The following is a 22344-nucleotide window of genomic DNA, read 5'->3' as shown; positions in this document are numbered from 1 at the left end:
GAGAGGGGAAGTGGAGAAGGTTTGCGCATGCGCAGTAAGGGTAGTCACGCCGCACACCACCACCACGAAAAATAATGTCTTTAAACTTGATGAATAGGAATGTCCTCCTCGCAAGGCAATCCAGTGCACTGCTGCCCCAAGGAATCACGCAAAAAAAGGCGGACCTGTCCAAGCGGAGCATGCACTGCACATTCATCACTGACTGATGCACCACAATCCAGCGTGATCACTGAGTGTGCAAACAATGGGGTGTTGTAGTTTGCCAAGGAGTTGTTCCGTTAGAGGGAATGTAAAAGATAACCACATTGGCTTAATGTTCGAGCGGGTGAATGCAGCGGCAATAGGAAGAATGATACGAAATATTCGATACGAAATACGAAGTGTCCCATCGTATGTTTTTAAATGCGAAGCACTTCTTAGCGAACCTCAAGCACTTTGGCAGTTTCTATCTATCTATCTATCTATCTATCTATCTATCTATCTATCTATCTATCTATCTATCTATCTATCTATCTATCTATCTATCTATCTATCTATCTATCTATCTATCTATCTATCTATCTATCTATCTATCTATCTATCTATCTATCTATCTATCTATCTATCTATCTATCTATCTATCTATCTATCTACCCGCCTACGTCTGGGCGCTCTCCTGGAGTTATTGCATTGGCATAGCAGGGGATCAGTGTATGACAAACACGATTCACTGGTCATGACATGAAGAACGCAAAATACCTGTCGCGTACGTCATGAAACCATTTTTCTCAGTCACGTGTGGCACATACCAGCATAACAGAGTTCATGTATTGCGGGTATGTGCCACAGGTGATACAGAATCTCAACCAACACAGAAACCGCGAACACACGCATTGACACGCAAGGGAAGTGATAATAATAGGTGGGGTTTTGTGTCCCAAAACCACGATATGATTATGAGAGACGCCGTAGAGAAGGGGTGCGGAAATGTTGATCATCTGGTATTCTCTAATGTGTACCGAGATCACACAGGACACGGGCATCTAGCATTTTGCCTCCATCGAAATTCGACCGCTGCGGCCGGGATCAAACCCGCTACCTTCGGGTCAGCGGCTGAGCACCGTAACCGCTACACCACCGCGGCGGACGCAGGGAAAGTGAGGAAGCTGAAGACAGAACAGCCCTGGAAGACGCTCAACAGCCATCCACTCATCCACGTAGTCCGCAACGTGGACCACGTGAATTACGCAAAAGCAGGGGTCAATGCTTGCACAATAAATCTGCTGCGAGAACCAGGCCAATCATCATTACCGGTGACTTCAACATTGATTTATCAAGACCCAACAACACCTGGTCCTTATACTGCGTGAAAGAGGGCTTGGATGTGGACAGGGCATTAAAAGACCTCGCTGCCACGTCCAGGACAGGAGGCATCATAGATCATTTCATCGTAAGAGGCATCTAGTGTTTCCAGCAGCTGTACTACACCTTGCACTTCGCTACACTTAGACCCCTCGTAGCCGCGATCACGAACGGTCCAGTCCTGTCCAGTCCAGCTGCTGGTGCTCACTGATCACGGTGATGATCACCTTGTTTAAGAACTGTCAAGAACCCTTCTACACATACACACCGGTTCGTGAAACGTGCATTGTTCTCCGTCATAAGGGACAAGTATAAGCATAACAATTGTAACGCAACTGTAACAACTGCAACTGTGACTGTAACATACGCGCACTGCGCTTGAGCGTGCCACTTGGCGGTGTATATATGTGGGGAAACTTTCCTGAATGAATATTAATTGCGAGTAATGCCTCTCCTGTGCATCTTTGTTCCTCATATATCCTGTTCGAATTCGCGCTATCCAGTTATGAAGAATATAAGCACTACATATCAGCCCTCCGCGTCTGGTGTTGGTAACACCCATGTTGCTGTTGGCATCGCTACGTAACTGTAGACAACTGGTTATATAATACATATGCGACTCTTCAACATATGAGTGTGCGTATACCCCTTCCACATTTCTGTAGCGTTATTCCGTAACATTTCGCTAAATGTGAAAGATTACGCCACAGTCACCATCCCGCGCATGCTTCGCATAACATCGATTCCCACGGTACGTAGGATCTGCCGAATTTTTAATCTGGTGCCATTATAAGGTACAATGTGAATGCTCGCCAACACCGAGTAGGATTTACTTTAGCATCTGTTGCTGACGTCCTTACCATGATTGGCCAGGTATGTGTGTTCGGATGACTCCTAGGTGACAGCAGAATGTACTGCAATATGATCGCTTTTGAAGTGCTTTTATTTTTGTTTTCACTGTTTCGAAATGCTAATAGGGATGCGAACTTCTCAAACTGTCGAGGCAGCATTTTTTTCAGACCCGTCGGTCTGTATTTTGTACAGATAGACCAATTCTTGATTCGATTTGGCGTTAAGCGTATTTAAAAGAAAAGGCATATTTAAGCTTGATATATAATGAGACCATTTAGGTAAGCAAAATGACAAATCGCTTTGCTAAGGTGACGCAGTGTATCTTAACTTGAGTTATTCTGTGATTCACTAATGGGCACATTTCACTAATGTGAAAGAGAGCAAAATATTTCATTGAAGTGCTCGTGCAACGAATTATGTATGCAATACAAATATTGACATGGTCAAGGTGAGTAACACTCAGTAGTTAGAATTGTTGCGCAGGGTGCTGCACTTACAAATGGCATAACGAAATTATTGTTCCAAGTAAAGAATGAACAGGTGCCTGTGTTTTCATTCAAATAAAGGCAGACTACAAGCAACCGGCGACATAGAGAAGGCGTAGTGGTCAGGCGAAACCAGTTACGTTGAATTATTGAAGAAACAATATTCATGTTGCTTTTAGGTAAAAAATACTCGCCACTATCGAAGTTATAATCCAAGATAGCAGCCAAATGCTGCCGTTGTATTCAAGACAGAACTGAGAAAGTCTGTGCGGCAAATACCGCGGTAGTACTTCTTGAGATGGATTAAATGAAAAAACGAGACAGCACCGACAGACCAAATCAAAATGTTGAAAAAGCTTTCAGCCATCATGGGCTGATAATTTTTGAAGACTATAAAAGAGGGCGACACGGGATGAGCAAAGGAACGTTGGACAGAGCGTTAACTAACAAGGAAATCGTTTACTTCCAGAAGGCGGATATAAAGACATCATCATGTCATCGCAAAAAGAAAAAAACAGCAATGAAATAGAAAGCAAAAGGGGGACTGGCGGAGATAATCCAATTCTTTGGCTGATAGTGAGAGAAACGGAGAACTTACGCATGCACAGCAGTTGGGATTGCAGCTCGGTCTTCGATAATTGTACAGTAATGAGAGGACACCATGAACAGTGTGTGCGTGAGATTGTTTAAGTCTTTTGGCTTTTTCAGAAGCGGAGACGCGTGCGTAAGTGTTCCATCTCTCACCCTAAAGGAAAAGGAATTGGGCTGACTCTGTCGCTAACGCCAGTGCTACTGTTACAGCGAAGTTGTATACGTCTAGGGGATTTGTCCGTTTGTTTGCGTGCAATAACTCCTAAAGCAGGTACGTGCTACAAAAATTGCGTGAAGCCCCCAACTCACTATTGGTCTACTAAAAATGAAGAAGTGAACACACGGGCGGCAAACACCAATCAATGACGTGCCCGAAACACCAAGCGCATGCGACAAGCTAGACAGAAGGAAGGCATGTCGCGGCGCGCATGCTGCTGAAATGGGTATTTTACAGCGGAGGTTTTAAAGCCGAGCTTGAACCTTCCTGCTTCGCGTTCGCACCATTGATAGGCCGGATATGTGCCACAGAAAGTGGGCAACTCCTACTACTTACCACCGCTCCGCTAAATATGAAGAAGCTGTCTGTAACCAGCCTAGCGAGTATGCTCCAATCCGCTTCTAGCATAGCATATCCATGTATAGTATAGCAAGGGGATGGGAAAGAGAAGTGAAGGTGAGGAGAGGGTAAAGCTTAGTACAGGGTTGTATGGCATAGTATAGACTATGTTACGTAAGGCATTTGGGCGCCGCCATTATGGGTGGTTAAACGAATGTTTTCTTATTTTTGTATCCCCTGACGCAAACTGATAAAGTCAGGAAACGGCGAATGCACCAACCCAACAGTTTTCATGTGTATACGCCCACCGCAACACTGCTCGCTCAGTTGTTCAAGATAAAACATGGCAAGTTTAACAGCCCAGCATGGCAGCACCGAAACCCGTACGTAAAATAGTCTATAGCAAGGGATAGGAAAGAGAAGGGAGGTTGAGGAGGAGGGAAAGGGTGAGGGACGCGAGTTGGAAGTTGCAGACAGGCAGGTGGTCAACCGGAGATCAGGAGGGGATCAGCGGAGATCAGGAGCAGCGACGCAGATGGTAGGGCGGAGTCGGGCGCGGGAGAAGGCAGTGCGCAGCCGGGCCTAGCGCAAGTGGTGTGACGTTAGTGATGACGTCCTAGCTTACTTTGCACTCCATCGCTGAGGCGTGCTCTCAGGTCTACTCTCCCATAGTCTTTACGACGTTAAGTCAGAGAGAGAAAGAGAAATGTTTTAATGAAAAGCTGGAGATGTTTGCCTGGCTATTCGCCTGACATGCTACTCCAGGTGCTCCAGGGTGATGATTATGATATATACACTGATAACCACACACACATACATAGACTACAAGAATTACAAAGTTTCGGTCAGGCTTGTAGCCCGCATGAAAGTCAGCAGCGCTTTCGTTGCGCGTAACGCACAGGTGCTGTTTTGCCATGGGCCCAGAATGTGCCGCAGTTCTAAACAGGAGTCCTTTTGAAGGTGCAAAGCCGCCTTCAGAGATCGTCTTTCTGTTGTGTATCGCCTGCATTCGCAGAGAACGTGTTTCATGTCTTCTATGACTTTACATTGAACGCACAACGGTGAGTTGGACAACTTGATTTTGTTCTTGAAGTAATGAGAGTAGGCGACGTTTAGTCTGATGCGATGCAAGCATGTTTCCTCTTGTCTGTTGAGGTCTCGCGGCATATCGAAGGCACACGATGGATCAATTTTGTAAAGAGGTCCATACTGGTGACTGGCATCTGTCCAGAGGGATCGCTGGAAGCGTCAAGGATGTGCCGATACAACTGTCGCCGCGTCTTTTTTCGAGAAAGGTATTTCAACCATTTCTCTCGAGGCGTCATGTCCAGCTTTGGCAGCGTCATCAACCTGGACGTTGCCTTGTATTCCTCAGTGGGCAGGTATCCAATGTAGAACAATGCGGTGACTCAATTCGCAGGCTTTATTGCATAGGCGTTTGATGTCCATTACGAGCTGTTCCTGCGTGCTTGGGGACTTCAGAGACTGCAGCGCCGATCTTGATTCGGTGAAGATGACCCAAGACTCGGCTGTCTGGTCTACGATGAAATTAAAAGCAGCCCGTATTGCAGCCAGTTCGGTGGCTGTACGGTGACTGAGAGTGGCACAAATGGTGACATTGGCAGACGGAATCCATACCCCAATGGCAGATGACATAGGCGTGACAGAGCCGTCAGTGTAAATATGACGGTGAGCCTTGTAGTTGTTTTCCATGTGCTGTAGAGTGAAATATGTTAGTGCTGGTCCGGGTGTGCGCCTCTTGTTACTGAACTCAGGCACTAAAGTGACAATTGACCACGAAGGCATTTTCCACGATGGCTCCGCAGGCATTGATGCGCTTTGATAATGCAGCGGGAGTAAGCTCCGTACCACAGGACCGCTGTCTGAAGCAAGCGGATGACCTGGCACTCTTTAAACTGAAGCATAATTCTTTTGGTGAAGCATGCGCTAAATTCAAAAGGAACGTTCAGGACAAAAAACTTGGGATTTACTTGTAGAGTGTGTGATTGGCTATGGTTCGAAATCCCGTGTGACCTCAGTGTCGTGTGCTAGAGAGCTTCGCTGGTCATCCACATGCACGCAGTGAAATGGCACCTCAAATTTATTTCTTTTGCTGTTGTTGTTGTGTTCTCTTTGCGACATCTTCATGAGGTCCGCATGTGCCGCTTCTGGAAATAAAACATTCAGTAGTAAGCTCTCTGTCCTATATTTCCTTCCTCGTCCCGTGTCGCGCTGTTTTATAGTCTTCTTACGACGCATCAACCAGCCCACTGAACGCGCTGTTTAACTTTTTAATAATGTATATTATACGTTAAGTGCAGTAAGGCAGTGAAGAAAAAGCTGAAAATTAATGTCTTTAGCAGGAAACGATCGTTTCTTAAAAAACAGACAGGTAACAAACACTTGTCGGAATAGTTCGAGACAGGCTGACTTGTCCGATGTGGACAAAAAAAGAAAGAAATCATAGAGATAGAGTTTTAGAGTTTTTTACGTGGCAAGTACTTTTGACACGAAATATGAATCGTGTTGGAACTTTGTTTTCGGCCTACTTTATCTCGGCTTTGTCAAATTTGTCGCTAATTAACTTAAAACAAACATCTACTGGGATAACACCAGTTCGAGATTTTGTCGAGGATATAATTTCATGTTGGTGTCGATGGTGGGACTTTGAAGTATTACTGCGGAGTTCTTCAGGTCCCTTAGAATAGAGCCAGAGAGAGAGTTGGGGAAAGACGTGCAGCTCAGAAAATACAGAACGAGATTCCCCAACGAAGCGCGCTTAGTTCTCCACATTGTACACCTTCCTAAAGATATTTAATATAATAACCTTCCTTTCCAGTAAACTAGAGGCTAAAACGTGAGCGCTCTCCGCGTGACTGTCCAGTTTCCAAACAAAACCGTTTTGCTGAAGAAAAGTTGTGGAATATTTCAAGAGACATGTTTCATTATGACCAAGATGGCTTTAAAGAATGGACCTACATAACATTCTTCGACCGGGTGGAGAATACTGTGAAGTCGGTTATTCTGATAGACAATAAGCGGAGGAAGGCTAACTGATATTCTCTGACGTCCGATGTATCTTAAGGTGGTTTAAGATGGCAGCGCTAAGATCGGCGACTTCAGAGTAACAGCGCAGTTGAAGCCGAACAACCCTGCGAAAACACGGAATGCATGATAAACGAAAGACGACCCGGATAACAACGCTTCGCACTTTAACGCTAATTGATAGGTAGCCTAAGTAAAAACGAACTTGTTAATTTGAATTTACATTAGCCACATTGTTTACATCATGCTACGTGTGCAAAGAATCGCTCACTTCTCCTTTTGAGATACTCTTTGTGAAGTTCTTTCAACTCTTGCATGGTGTGTTTGTATTGCAGAAATAATTAGTCATCTGCGTTGTTAAATTTACTTTATTTCGTCACATGCGCATCGCCGACGTTCGTAAAAAGACTTTCATTACCATATAAGCAAAAAGTTCACGCCAGCGCCGCATAGGCCGATCATATTCAGGAAACTTTTTTGTGAGAATTTAGTACCGGTAAAATGCAGGGGGCTTCCTTAGGATTTAGCATCGCAGACACTCCTGCTGGAGGCGCAAATATTTACTGCTTGTCTGTGATGTGGTCTCGGTTATTTTTCTTGATAGTTACGGAGGTTCATGCGTGCGATTTTTGATATGTTGAGGCTGTGCGTGACATCCTGCGCTAAAGTGGGCACATTCTGCTCTTTGAAAGCGCTGGGTCTAAGAAAGTGTTTACAGCCAATTCTTTATGCCCACCTAATGCATGCTACTTTATGGGCGTGCATAGAAAGTAGTCTGCTAAGTAGTCTTTATGGGCGTGCATAGAAAGTAGTCTGATGTGTTATCTTCGCTGGCTTCGTCAGACGACCAAATCGCTCGTCAATTTGGTCTACAAGTGCCAGTGCATGGGACCTCTACCATCTCGTCAAGTATTTCAATAGTGAGCCCCGAGTATTGGAATACATTAAAATGGGAGGAAATGATTGGTGTCGCGACGTTAGAAATGAAGTTTTGGGACAACTCGAAGGTTCTGGACACGAGCCCGGGCGAGTTTTGGAAATACTGTACCCGAAACTTCCGCATTCAGTTGCATGTGACGACGCCCATGGAGGTCAGACGAGCGGTGGAGACACTGACGAGGTACGCGCAAGAACGGGTGCAAAGTGCCGAAAACGTTCAAAAGGAGCGTCGGAAGAATCCATCTACGACTGGCTACGCGAAAACCCCGTATCGCCGTTGACAAACATTGTGCGCACCCCCAAGTGGCTGGCAGACCCGGTGTTTCGGTTCATTCGCCTGGACGACAAGCGCCTCCAACGAGCTATCCAGGTGTTTAATGACGAAATGTGCTCGTACACCACCTTGGACTTTATTGAAATGTACCAGCACACCCAGCCTCTCTTTGATGCCCCACACGGTGACCTCGCTACCTTTTACATGGATGTGCCCGCGTCATTTGATGCCATGATGGAACTATTAAACTTTCAGTTTAATGGCATCCACGAGGAAGTGTCGGCCTTTGTAAACAACCTATATAGCCTGGTCGAGAAGGCGGTCCCCAAGAAAAACTGTATGGAGATTGTGTCCCCTCCGAGTGCAGGAAAAAACTTTTTTTTTGACCCCGTTCTTTCCTTTTACATTAACCGCGGTACGATCCGCAACTTTAACCGCTACACTAGCTTTCCGCTTCAGGACACCGTGGGCCGTCGCATCCTGGTGTGGAACGAGCCAAACTGTGAGTCGTCTGCTTTTGATACTGTTAAAAAAATTTTTGGCGGTGACGTAGATTCGGTGGCGGTCAAGTACTCGGCTGATCAGACCATTTCCAGGACGCCCGTCATTGTGCTCTCGAACAACGAGGTGTTTCCAGATGACGAGGCCTTCAACCACCGCATGTGGCGCTACAAGTGGCGAGCGTGTCCTCCACTAAAGAAATACGACAAGAAGATCCACCCGATGGCCCTGGTCCTCCTGTTTGATGCTTTTGTACTCGAAGAAACATACGTCGGCACGCGCCAGCTTGATCAATAAACAGCTTTCAACCTAACATCCTGAGTACTTGGTCAATGCTTTGCATTTTCCGACTACACCGACACCGACAAGCGCAAAAAAAGAAGCTTTCGGCTCAATCAGTCTGTTTTTTTATGTCAGTTCAGTCAGTCAGTTCAGTCCAGTCAGTCAGTTCAGTTCAGTTCAGTTCAGTTCAGTTCAGTTCAGTTCAGTTCAGTCGGTCGGTCGGTCGGTCGGTCGGTCGGTCGGTCGGTCGGTCGGTCGGTCGGTCGGTCGGTCGGTCGGTTCGGTTCGGTTCGGTTCGGTTCGGTTCGGTTCGGTTCGGTTCGGTTCGGTTCGGTTCGGTTCGGTTCGGTTCGGTTCGGTTCGGTTCGGTTCGGTTCAGTTCAGTTCAGTTCAGTTCAGTTCAGTTCAGTTCAGTTCAGTTCAGTTCAGTTCAGTTCAGTTCAGTTCAGTCAGTCAGTCAGTCAGTCAGTCAGTCAGTCAGTCAGTTCAGTCCAGTCAGTCAGTTCAGTTCAGTTCAGTCAGTCAGTACAAGCTTTGCAAGTACTGACTGACTGACTGACTGACTGAACTGAACTGAACTGACTGACTGACTGACTGACTGACTGACTGACTGACTGACTGACTGACTGACTGACTGAACTGAACTGACTGACTGGACTGAACTGACTGACTGACTGACTGACTGACTGACTGACTGACTGACTGACTGAACTGAACTGAACTGACTGACTGGACTGAACTGACTGACTGAACTGACATAAAAAAACAGACTGATTGAGCCGAAAGCTTCTTTTTTTGCGCTTGGCGGTGTCGGTGTAGTCGGAAAATGCAAAGCATTGACCAAGTACTCAGTATGTTAGGTTGAAAGCTGTTTATTGATCAAGCTGGCGCGTGCCGACGTATGTTTCTTCGAGTACAAAAGCATCAAACAGGAGGACCAGGGCCATCGGGTGGATCTTCTTGTCGTATTTCTTTAGTGGAGGACACGCTCGCCACTTGTAGCGCCACATGCGGTGGTTGAAGGCCTCGTCATCTGGAAACACCTCGTTGTTCGAGAGCACAATGACGGGCGTCCTGGAAATGGTCTGATTAGCCGAGTACTTGACCGCCACCGAATCTACGTCACCGCCAAAAATTTTTTTAACAGTATCAAAAGCAGACGACTCACAGTTTGGCTCGTTCCACACCAGGATGCGACGGCCCACGGTGTCCTGAAGCGGAAAGCTAGTGTAGCGGTTAAAGTTGCGGATCATACCGCGGTTAATGTAAAAGGAAAGAACGGGGTCAAAAAAAAAAGTTTTTTCCTGCACTCGGAGGGGACACAATCTCCATACAGTTTTTCTTGGGGACCGCCTTCTCGACCAGGCTATATAGGTTGTTTACAAAGGCCGACACTTCCTCGTGGATGCCATTAAACTGAAAGTTTAATAGTTCCATCATGGCATCAAATGACGCGGGCACATCCATGTAAAAGGTAGCGAGGTCACCGTGTGGGGCATCAAAGAGAGGCTGGGTGTGCTGGTACATTTCAATAAAGTCCAAGGTGGTGTACGAGCACATTTCGTCATTAAACACCTGGATAGCTCGTTGGAGGCGCTTGTCGTCCAGGCGAATGAACCGAAACACCGGGTCTGCCAGCCACTTGGGGGTGCGCACAATGTTTGTCAACGGCGATACGGGGTTTTCGCGTAGCCAGTCGTAGATGGATTCTTCCGACGCTCCTTTTGAACGTTTTCGGCACTTTGCACCCGTTCTTGCGCGTACCTCGTCAGTGTCTCCACCGCTCGTCTGACCTCCATGGGCGTCGTCACATGCAACTGAATGCGGAAGTTTCGGGTACAGTATTTCCAAAACTCGCCCGGGCTCGTGTCCAGAACCTTCGAGTTGTCCCAAAACTTCATTTCTAACGTCGCGACCCCAATCATTTCCTCCCATTTTAATGTATTCCAATACTCGGGGCTCACTATTGAAATACTTGACGAGATGGTAGAGGTCCCATGCACTGGCGCTTGTAGACCAAATTGACGAGCGATTTGGTCGTCTGACGAAGCCAGCGAAGATAACACATCGGCATGTGCCATTGCTCCAGCTGCAGTCGTGTAAGACGTGGACGTGTGGGAGTGTAGTTCCTCGTGTGTGGAGTGCGACGGCAGCGATTCCGTACTGGGTGGGCCCTTGCTCGAATCCTCTGATAATGTCGTGACAAATTGTCTCAGCTTCTCCGTCGTCTCGAGCGGGAAACACATCATGCACAAGCTTTCTTCGTTTTGGAACTGACTGTAGCTGCAGTGCCCAGCGTGGAGGGGGTTGTAAACTTTTTCCATCTCCTCCAACCCCTGTTCCTGGTTCGGACACGTTTGGATCTGATACTTCTCCCACGCCTCGATCAGGTTCCGCAAATGCCGCCAGGGTTTCATTAATGTCATAGGTACTGTTCTCGTCGCTCGAACCAATAAACTTTGTAGTTTGTCCCTGGGAATATAGATGGCGTCACCAAAAAATAATTCCAAATGGTAATATAGGGGTACCTCATCTTCTGTTTCTTGATCGTCAAGCTGACGTTTGCGTGATTCTGCCATGGTCTCTATTAAAAAGCAGAAAAATGCAAGAATTCAGAATATAGCATAGCTAACCGAAAAAAAAAAGTCTTACCGATGGCGTCTTGAGTGTCCGCTTGAGGTCCTCCTGAGTGGACAGCCTGTTGAAGACTGTGAGTTCTGAGCTGCTGCACACCTCTTTATATACCCCTCGCGGCGGCCTTGGAAGCCCTTTATAATTAGTGTAAAAACCCGTCTAGAACTAGTTACGATTGCGCGACAACTAGTTAGTTATTCTCCGTCTCCTGCATGGCGCTCAGTGGAATATAAATGAGTTTTTTTTTCTTCTACAACAAAGGCGCTTTTTAAACACGTATTTTCCTTGTATGTCGTTGTCGTTGTAGTTCCACTCAGAAAAAGTATATATATATATATATTTAAATATATCTCTTCTTAGGCTTCGACGACAACGACAACGAGATGGCTTAATTTTTTTTGTATGTCGTTGTCGTTGTAGTTCCACTCAGAAAAAGTATATATATATATATATTTAAATATATCCCTTCTTAGGCTTCGACGACAACGACAACGGCGCAGCATTGTGAAGTAAATAAGAAACGAAACAAAAGTTGTGCTTTTTTATTTTGCTTTTATTAAACAGAACGATCTATTGTGGGAAAAATGGCACCGAGCGTAGGGTTCTTGAAGCAACTTCTTTGATGCATTAATTTGAGCTTGCGCAATCTTCTGCAGCTCTGCCTTGTGTTCGGTAACTTCGGACTCCGTGCGAGCGAGGTTGACTGGACGTCCGTGACGTGTGAGGCTGTTGTAACTTGCTTTGATGTTTTCGTTGGAGTGACGCAAGTAAGGCCCCACGTTCGAGGGTAAAGTAACACTGTCGGCAACTATGGTGTCTACGTCAGAGTGAACCACCAGTTCTGTGTCAATTTGAAAAAAGGCGGCAATGTCTTGAAAGGTTTCAGTACTGCCTGGGTCGTCCTTGTTAGACTTGCTTACTGCCAATACCCCAAAACTCAAACTTGGTTGAATAGTTGAGTGCGCCATCGTTTTTAAACCTCGGGTGAAGTAAGTATTTTCCATAGGGTCCAAATACTTCACGTGGCGCGTGTGCATATCGTCGGGTCGAAGCCGCATGGTGATGTTGGTATCTGGCTTTTGCTCGTACGATTCGTAGTTTGACATGTTGCTAGTGGTGTAGGATACAACGTCAGCAGGCAGGCCAAGGTGTGTACGAGTTAGCAACTCGTTTCCCGCGTTATAAGTTGGACCCATCTTTAGCCATGCGTCACTTCCAAACTGGTACTCATAGTTGACTATAGGTGTGCCCACGTGACCTTTGAACGGAAACTGGTTTACGAACTTGGTCAAGCGGGGACTTGCCTTGTGAATGTGAATAAAGTCGTAAGCAAAGTTGTGACGTGGTACACCCATGCACGCAGGTATGCTCTTTTCGTCATCGCCATCGTCATCCTCGTTTCCGGGTGTGATCTTTAGACCCCAGTAGCTCTTAGCCAGATCCGAGTGGTCCTTCTCCTGAAATGGTAAATAAGACTGTGGCTTCATCGGGTTGTTTGTCTCGCCTTTCTTCACACGACACATGCCGGTATCCAAGTAGTGGTTCAGTCCGACGGAGCTAAGGCCATAAACTAGCATGTCAGAGTTGACGGGTTGGACAACCGAAGAGCCCGTCCTCCATGGCGTGCGTAAACCATGAGGGGTTACCTTGACAGAGCAGCTAACAGCTCTTGTGTGAGCTGGTAGGTTAAGGTAGGTGCCGTGAGGAATGTAAAGATACGGCCGGTCCACTGGCAAGCGTGACAGGCTAGTCAGAACTCCTGGAAACGTTTTCTCGGTGTCATAAACTAAATTAGTCTTCAGCATTGCGTAGGCCCATGTGGTGAGTATTTTGCTGTCACGGAAGACTGTGACCACTCCGTCGTCGCGAGGTACGCGCAAAATCTGCTGAACGAGCTCTGTCGAATTTTCACCGTCACCTCCAACTCCTGCTCCGCCTGGACGGGTGGGGGCGTCTGAGTGCATCTGCTGCGACATCTGCGCACCTTGGGTGTCGCCGGTAGTTGAGTCAGGCTGGTATCGCTTTGCGTCTGCTGTATCTGATTCCCCGTTATGTGCACGTTTCCGTCTATCTCCTGGCATTCCATAGAGACTACGGCCCAAGACGTATTGTTCCACAATATTCTTCGTGCCCAGACCAACTGCACCTAATGCGGAGTGCCAGTTACCCGTGCGTCTAAAGTCGTTCAAGAAGAGAGCCGCAGATGCCTGATCAGCAGCAAAGACGTCCTCGTGGCTCGTGGCCCGCTCGTAGGCTTCGTCGTGTGACTTGGCTATGCCGTCGTCCTCGTCCACCGGAGCTCCGTTGCGCTGTGGATTCCCGGGACCCAGGTACCGGTGGCCTGGGAACAAAGGCATACTACTCTGGTTAGGAGATATACACATGGTAGCGGTAGCGACATCGACGACAGCTACACTCTTAGCCGCCTCTATTTAATTGACTGACTGACTGACTGACTGACTGACTGACTGACTGACTGACTGACTGACTGACTGACTGACTGACTGACTGACTGACTGACTGACTGACTGACTGACTGACTGACTGACTGACTGACTGACTGACTGACTGACTGACTGAACTGAACTGAACTGACTGACTGGACTGAACTGACTGACTGAACTGACATAAAAAAACAGACTGATTGAGCCGAAAGCTTCTTTTTTTGCGCTTGTCGGTGTCGGTGTAGTCGGAAAATGCAAAGTCGGATCGTGCGAGGCGTCAAAGCATGTGAACTGCGCAACCTGTGGGTGTTCTAAAGGCCTGCCCATTACAAAGCGCTCATACTTATTTAATCATCAGCAGCACCAGCAAAAGCATCAAGAAAGTGAACAGCTGCGTAGGTTCACGTGTTGCCTTACGGACGCGTAGTGGGCCCTTCGCTGATTCGCAAAAGATTGACGTCTGAAATTTGAAGGCTATTCATCATCATGTGAAGCACACATCTCTGATCCAGAAGTTATGGGAAGGGGTGGCGAAAAGGCAACTGTATGCCTGACAGTGCACCAATCCCCACCCAGACCACGATAATGCACAACACTCTGTATGTCTGTGTACAACACAAATACATACGTTCAATGCAGTGAAAATAGGATAAGTACAGCTATACAGCAAAAAAAAAAAAAGATTCGGCAGATCCCACGCACTGTGGGAGTCAATGTCATGCGAAGCATGCGCCGGGTAGGTGACTCTGGCGTAACTTTTTTTTTACTGAGCGACGCGTTACAAAATGACGCTAAAGATTTGTATAAATTTTATACGCACACATATATATGTTGTAGAGCCGCATATGTGTTATATAACCAGTTTTTTACGGTTGGGTAACGCCGCCAATGGCAACGTGGGTATTACCAACACCAGAAGCTGTAAGCTGATATGTAGTGCTTATACGTGTCCCGAGAACGCACGCACGTCTCTCGAACCCTTGTGCATGTGTGCAAGACATTCTTGACAGTTCTTGAACAAGGGCATCATCACCGAGATCAGTGAGCACCAGCAGCTGGTCATGACTTGTTAAAGGATCCAGTCGTGATCGTGATGTCGAGGGGTCCATGTGTAGTGAAATATGTGGTATAGTAGAGCTGTTGGAATTCGTGGATGCCTCGGTAATTTCGTCGACAAATTGTCTGTCGACAGAGCCGGCGACATGTCGGAACCTGAAGCCGCCCTTCGCGTTGGTGAGGTATAGGCCGTCGAGGCTGGTAGGCCTGGATAGTGCTACGTAGACCAACATCAGTGGATGGTGTCTGTCGTATTCGTAGACTACCTGGGCGTATGTGGCCTACGTAGCTTAGTCTACAAAGCGGCTGTCAATCAATCTGGCATCATCCTCGGTCGGCATGAGGCCATCGTCCAGCCTCGTAAGAAATGTAGACACTGCGTCGTTCTGGTGGACGAAGTGCACTTTACGATGCGGTGATGTGGATATCATATGTAACTTTCGTTAATGTATTCCTCCGGGATCGAGCAATGCTTCAATATATCTTGCTAAATCATAAGAATACGAACGTAATGTTATTAGACTACTATAAAAGCGGAGCCAACACTGGAACTACAGACGTTAATCTGATATGCCGCCTGTATCATAGGAGTACACATCGTAGGTGCATCATGTAGTGTTTATTGCTTTCTTGTAAAATTAGATAGCCAGCACCACAACTACAATTGACGTTGCACCGATATTACGCCTGCGTAGGCGGTTTTTCCAAACCAGTTTATAGACCTGGCGTGGCTCAGTGGTAGAATGTCTGATTGCCACGCAGAATGCTTGGGTTCGATTCCTGCTGGGATCCTAATTTTCATTCTTTCTATTTGTTGAGTCAACGCTGCCGATGTTGGTTTTCCTTAACGCTCTCGCATTTAGGTTACCAATGTCTGTTCTCGCCGTTCCTCGGTAGATATAAACTGTCAATCACCTGTGGCGCATACCCGTACACCGCGGTCCGTGGTAAACGGATATGTGCCACACTTGTCTAGTGAAAAGTGTTTGACGACGTACGCGACAGGATTTTAACATTATTCATATGTCATGACCCGGCAGTCATATTCGTCAAATCCTCTTACCCTCCCATGCAAATTTTGGTCTACACCAAGTTAAGGAGGCGATCATGAGAGCACCCAGACGTAGGCGGCTAGATAGATAGATAGATACGTAGATAGAAACGCTCGAAGTGCCAGAGGTTCGCTAAGAAATGCTTCACATTTAAAAAAGAAAAGCGCGGGAAAGAAAAAGAAGGAAATAAATAATCAAACACGTACAAATGCACTCTTTACGGACAAACATAAAGAATCTTTCTTTTTTGAAAAAGAAGCCGTGGTTGTGAACAGTTATGAAAAAGTGAAAAATTTCGAATACGTAAACAGGACCATGTCTGACTGGAACGAATTTAAAGCACAGTGCATTTCTGAAAAAGTACACGAGATGCGCCAATCTGACACACAATAAGAAAAAAAAAAACCAGACATATCATGTTTGAAACGCAAGTAGATAAGCGTGTACCTTCTTTTTCGTTTGTTTGAAAATTGTTGATGATCGACTTTCATTCACAATGCTGACGGCCATGCTTTTTGAGTTCAGAAACGAAGGAATAAGGGGTGTTGTGTTAGCTTTTGCCTACCGTAGTTGGCTCGAATCGCACCAAAAATTATGGCGTAGTGGGCACTTAACAACGGCACTTGCAGTAGGCATTCTAAGATACTTTGAAACGGCCAATGTTACGCGCACAGTCGTTCATTTTCTTACGGCACGGTTGAGGCATGCGCCAAGAACCTAAGCTAGTCCAGCATTTAAGAAGGCGCTGCGCACGGGGCCCGATTATGCTATCGGGTTTTACTCTTGAAGGCGAAGCTCAAGCGTCCTCCAAGCTTTTATTATTTATCTTATTTGCATTTTTCTCGATTAGTCATATGGTGTTTTTTTCCGAAGGAGTTTCACGAAATAGCGTGGATCTGCGGTAGAACACCTGTGTGCCACGCACACGGCCTGGGTTCGATTCTCACTCGAACCCGCAGATCTTTGTTATTTATTTTATTTGCATCTTTCTCGATTTTTCGGTTACGGAGAAGGCGATTTTTAGCTCACAACCAATGACGCCGTCACTGACGCTGACGCCGACGCCGACAGCAGAATTTCTACGAAACGAGCTCTTGAACGCTATTGTGTTAAAATAATGATACATCTCATGTACGGCATGATATACATACCATGCTCATGGTGCGCTCGCGGCCTGTTCGCTAGCTTGATACACACCAAAAATTGGTATTGCGTGACGTCACTATATTATAAACGCAAATGACAGGTGGTAACATGAAAACCATGGCATGCATATCATGTACGGCATGAATTACATGATACTGTCTTGGTGCGCTTCCGGCCATTTTGTTAATTGGAAATATACCAAAATTGGTACGGCATCGCATGATTGCGTGATGAACGTAAATGACAGGTCAGGTTTTGCATATGCCAGAATATGTTTCAGTAGAATGGCATACATGGCGTCCCAGTATCACAAAGCATGATTTAAAAACAGAGGAACGTAGTTAGGCGACGCACAAATAGTGCATACTGTTCCCATTATGCTGTAGTAACCACAACAAATTTATGCGTTAATGAGGTGTAGTTCATTAGTCCCAATTACGTTTCTAACTCGACAAATACTAACCTAATCATTAAAATGCAAATGAGGCATATGTAGCCATGCTCAAATGACATCTAACTGCGCTATTTTCAGCAGCGTAATAATTACGTGCCTATTTTTCCGCATGATAATGAAAGCACGCGAAATATAAAGAATAACACGTGACTGAGCTCCCACCCGCAAAAGGTGGGAGTGTAGTCTTGACATGCTACGTCACAGTGAACCCGTTGGAGGGCGTTGCTTCCTGATGCGCGCTGAAGTCTAGTCACACGTCATTTTTTTCAAAATTTCGAGGGCTGTCATTGTTAGCCAATAAAAAAAGCGCGCACGCAATTAGTAAGTTGTTGAAAATAGTGCAAGTAGATGTCATTTGAACATGCGTGCATATGTCTCATTCACATTTTATTGATTAGGCGAGTGTTTGTCGAGTGTAAACATAATTAGGACTAATTAACAAAAACTCATTAACGACACAAATTAGTAGTGGCTACTACAATACACTGGGAACAATATGCATTAGGTGTGCTTCGCGTTTTTAAAACCTCTTTTTTAAAATCGTGCTGCGTGATATTTGGACGCCCTGTATACCAAACTGTACATGCATGCATGCATGACAAGCATGCAGTAGTGAACTACATGTAATTACCTGAATCTCATCATTTGCATCAAAGACGAACAAGGCGATGTATGCAGCTGCTTGCTGGCTGCTTCACCACAGCGATTGCCACAGCGAGTGGGACCTGCCGGATTTTTTTAACACGGAAGTGTTTTATGTCCACCAAGACTTTCATGACGTATTTCCGTCACGGAAATACGTCAGCAAAATGAACGCCATCGAATTGCAAAAAAAAAGCTATCAGAAAAACTTCCGTTAACAGGAGTCGAGCCCCTGACCTCTCGGTCCGCAACGATGGTTTGCGGGCGTTTAGCCCACTGAGCTACGGCCAAACACATAACGGAGGTTACATGAATGCGCGTTTCATCTTTCACACTTTCCTCTCATCGTGCTCTTGGGTGGATGGAGGATGGATGGATGGATGCTATGAGCATCCCCTTTATAAAGGGGTGGTGACATGTGTGCCACCAGGCTCGAAAAAAACGAAAAAAAACGGGCCGTTGCTATCACCGACCCATTCGGCGTGTTTCCAAACAGTGTAATTTCGTCAACGCATTAACACACCGCGAGGTGGTGGCTTTAGCAAAGCCTCGCTCATAGCACCCATCCATATAGACCCTTTCGCTGTTTACAAACAAAGCTGCTGGACGACTTCCGGTTTTGTGCGTCGGAGTAGCCGAGTAGCGGCGTCGAGGAACAAAAGCCTTAGCGAGTAACTGGCACATTTTCAACACTTTTCTCCCTGTGTCTGGCCAAATATTTTATAAAATATTTTACTGAGCTGCACACACAACATTATAAGAGTTAGTCCTTCACTTTCAGCGCCTTCTTTTTACCTGAAAGCGGAAAAAGAGTCTTTCCTTATTCTGGCACAACTTCAAAAGCATGCTTTCTGCTTCGGCGTTAGAGAGTGATAATTGAAGTGACCGGAAGCTTCTTGGGTGCAACACCTGCTGCTGCTATCGCAATCTTGAAACCGACTGAAAAGGCGAATAGAAAAATAGCTCTCCGACGCTTGCCTGGCGGTCGCACCGCGTTCCCAGCTCGCCCTGTTAGAATTAACGGCCAGGCTAGAGGGAAGGCACGACGCGCCTAGCGTTTCTCTTCGGGTTCCGCGACGCTTTGAAGGAGTGCATGTCGAGTATTAGTGTATATTATGTGCTTGTTGATGTCATATTTGCTCGGCATTCACTATACGCGGTGCCCACGTATATGGTAAGAACCTCAGTTGCCGAAAGGGTTAAATCATGATCATGGGCGTTAGTCGTCGGTACCACTATATGTGCCACTAGGTGTAAACTTGAATGCGTCCATATCAAGTGGTGCTATATCTGCCAAACAACAGTAGAGATTGTGCAAGCTTTCATATACCAATCCACTATAAACAATGAACTACTTCTGTGACGACACGTTTCACTTTCGTGTTATACCGATTCCTATGATAGAGGGATCAACCATCTTTTTATGTAACTTCTTACTCGCAATTTTTATTCATTTCAGTGGCCTTAAATGCACATAACAAAATCTCTGTTCCGCATATGAACATAAGAAACTGCTTTGACTGCGCAGAATGCATACGTTCAACTTGGTACTATGTGTCGCTGCTTCCGTGCTGCTTGCGACGACAAATGTCGCAGCCAGGCCATCCGGCGCCCCTAGTGAGGCCTGCAGAACCATGGTTCCTAGACATGGCGCCGAGGACAAACCTAGAAGAAGCCGCTACAAGCTCACTCAAAACCAACTCGACTTTACGGAGGATGACATCATTCAAGGTGGGTATTCTATCAGCCGCCTCGTAAATGCAGGCGTTGATAGGAATGGAACGGGCTATGTTGCATTCATGTAAATGAGTACGAATTATTGGCTGGTAAAATTGCCTAAAGTGAATATTGTGCTTTACATGTACCAATGTAGTGTGCCGTTAATTGCATATATATATTTTAAAATTCTTCATATTTTAACAAGTTATCCTAAATGCATATCGACAATAACTTTTGTAAGCATGCTTTTCAGAGCACCATTGCTTTTGTTTTTGCATTCTAAAGATGTATGGTAAGTTGCCTGGGGATAACGTGAAGTATGAAGTATGAAGTTATTATGACAGAGAGCTGAGCTTGTTGGTAAGTATTCATTCTAAAAAATTGGCCGCGTGTCTGCGTGCTTCGCTGCAAATGTTGTCTAAAGACGATAGAAGAGGCGCTGCGTGAGATATGGACGCCATCTCGCAATACGTCGGGAAACATGAGTGCTGTGTTGCGGGCTGGTAGTACCGGCGCAGCAGCAGGCGAAGACCGGTGGTGACAAACACGACCGGCGGGGACGCCAGCCAGCCCGAACGCGCGGTTTGGCGCGAAGCGCTGAAGCAGAAGAAACGTCCGCACTCAACGAGTACTCTCCAGACACTCTTTTATTTACACGTCGCCTGGGTAAAACAGGAATGCCAGTGCGGCGCCTCATGGCATTCGTACAGTGCAATAGAGAACCGAAACCGAAACACAACAATGAGCTCGTGCAGAGGGCACGGAGGAAGGCACATTTCAGCGGAGTCGCATTTTCAGCGCAGCTTCAGAAAATTGGGTCTTTAGAATTTCGTATGTATGCATTTTCTATGAAAGGAACACACCACCCAATACTTCAAGAAGGATCCGTTGATGGGCGAGTTGGTACATGTCTTGAAATATACTGAGTATGTGCAGCGCAATGGTACGAAGACAAGAGAAGACACACAACGCCAGTCTATGTCGTTTGTGTGTCTTCTCTTGTCTTCGTACCATTGCGCTGCACATACTCAGTATATTTGAAGACACCTAATACTTACCTAGTGATGTTGCGCCTCAGATATGCGTAATGTTTGTTTTTTGATCGACAATGCACACAAGTATGAACCTAGTCAGCCGTTCAAGATGGCTGGCCCTTGGGCAAGTGGTTTAACTTTGGCCGAGTGGCTGAATCGAGTGACGTGCCCACAAACAGAAAGACAGACAGACAGACCAAAATTTCTCCGTTTATGTATCCCAAGAAAGACTATCGTCTTTAAAAGACAGGGTGTGCAAACACAGACACGAGAAAGAAGTCAGGACACCACAAACACCACAAACGGCGTTTGTGGTGCCCTGACTTCTTTCTCGTGTTCGTGTTTGCATGCCCTGTCTTTTTAGAATGAAATTATTATATTTGCTACAGTGATAGTGAACGAGACAACCTTGATTTTCCCATGATATAACAACTAGCGGTGAAAGAATAGTTAAAGTTGATTGTCAAATTTAGCGTTGAACCGTAGCTTTATCCACCAAACTGTTGGTTGTCCCCAATGTATTCGTGAATGAAACCTCACGGGGTACTCGGGGGACACAGGCGGAAAGTCGTAATCTCGATGCCAGTCACAGTCGTAAGCGGTACCCGCATGCAGTAAGTGTTGTTGCAATTAGGGCACCTTAACTGTAACTCAGTAGTGATTCCCAGAACCTCAAGTATCCAGGCAACAAAAATGGCTACTCATCAAGCGGCCGCGCCACCTAGGTATTTGTTGCGGGCGTACTACACGCAGGTGCGGTGCGTCTTCCTCGTCATCATTTAGCGCGCACGATCACCCAGCTGCTTTAAAAATAATTTTAAATGCGGAGCATTTCTTAGTCGCACCTGCGGCGTCGGCGGCGCCGTCCACACCCCCACTGCGCATGCTCGGCTCGTCTCGTGAGGGCAGCAGGCCTCTCCTCTCCCTCCCTCCCTCCTCTCGATCGAACGCGGGCGGTGTGTATATAAGCGGCGGAGCGCGCGTTCGGAATTCAGTCAAGGGCGTCTTTACTTGGCTTGCGCTTGACTTGACGCTTTGCTTGACTCGAGTAGATACGATGGAAGCAACAGTACCTTCAATCAGCGTCCCACCACTCGTTGAAGGCAACGTTACCCCACCCCACCCTCACCGCCGTCGGCGTCAACAACAGCAAGCAACGGAGAAGACAAGGCTGTGAAGAGACGAGCATACGACGCTGAACGCAAGCGTTTGAAGCGAGCTGCGGACCCGGAACTTCGTGCACGCTGAAGCCGTTCAAGTCGTACTTGGCGTGCGCATCGTGTAACAATTAAACATT

General features: G+C 46.4%; 2 protein-coding genes across 2 annotated transcripts; one reads left to right on the top strand and one right to left on the bottom strand.

Annotated features, from left to right (window-relative positions):
• The first annotated feature begins 7764 nt into the window (after positions 1-7764).
• Positions 7765-8889, top strand: LOC119394472 (uncharacterized). Its single transcript, XM_037661774.2, has one exon. It carries the CDS (start codon positions 7820-7822, stop codon positions 8879-8881), a length of 1062 nt encoding a protein of 353 aa, XP_037517702.1. The 5' UTR covers positions 7765-7819; the 3' UTR covers positions 8882-8889.
• Positions 8890-9738: 849 nt separating this feature from the next.
• On the bottom strand, positions 9739-13476 carry LOC125758660 (uncharacterized). Its single transcript, XM_049416096.1, has 3 exons — positions 12163-13476; positions 11519-11564; positions 9739-9983 (listed from the first exon to the last, which is right to left on the bottom strand). The coding sequence occupies exons 1-3, from the start codon at positions 13474-13476 to the stop codon at positions 9739-9741; spliced, it is 1605 nt and encodes a 534-aa protein (XP_049272053.1).
• Positions 13477-22344: the final 8868 nt, after the last annotated feature.

This window comes from Rhipicephalus sanguineus, chromosome 5, assembly GCF_013339695.2.
Source record: "Rhipicephalus sanguineus isolate Rsan-2018 chromosome 5, BIME_Rsan_1.4, whole genome shotgun sequence".
Classification (NCBI taxonomy): Eukaryota; Metazoa; Arthropoda; class Arachnida; order Ixodida; family Ixodidae; genus Rhipicephalus; species Rhipicephalus sanguineus.
Note: the sequence above shows the minus strand (reverse complement) of the source record. Positions and strands in the feature narration are given on the sequence as shown.

What these genes read in the sequence shown, in the direction of transcription:
- LOC119394472 (XM_037661774.2), top strand. Translation starts at nt 7,820, where the DNA reads ATGGGAGGAAATGATTGGTGTCGCGACGTTAGAAATGAAGTTTTGGGA.
- LOC125758660 (XM_049416096.1), bottom strand. Translation starts at nt 13,476, where the DNA reads ATGTCGCAGCAGATGCACTCAGACGCCCCCACCCGTCCAGGCGGAGCA. An exon ending in CCGAAGTTACCGAACACAAG is followed by an intron (nt 11,565 to 12,162) that starts GCAGAGCTGCAG and finishes AGTCTTCAACAG; the next exon opens with GCTGTCCACTCAGGAGGACC. An exon ending in GGACACTCAAGACGCCATCG is followed by an intron (nt 9,984 to 11,518) that starts GTAAGACTTTTT and finishes GCGGTGACGTAG; the next exon opens with ATTCGGTGGCGGTCAAGTAC.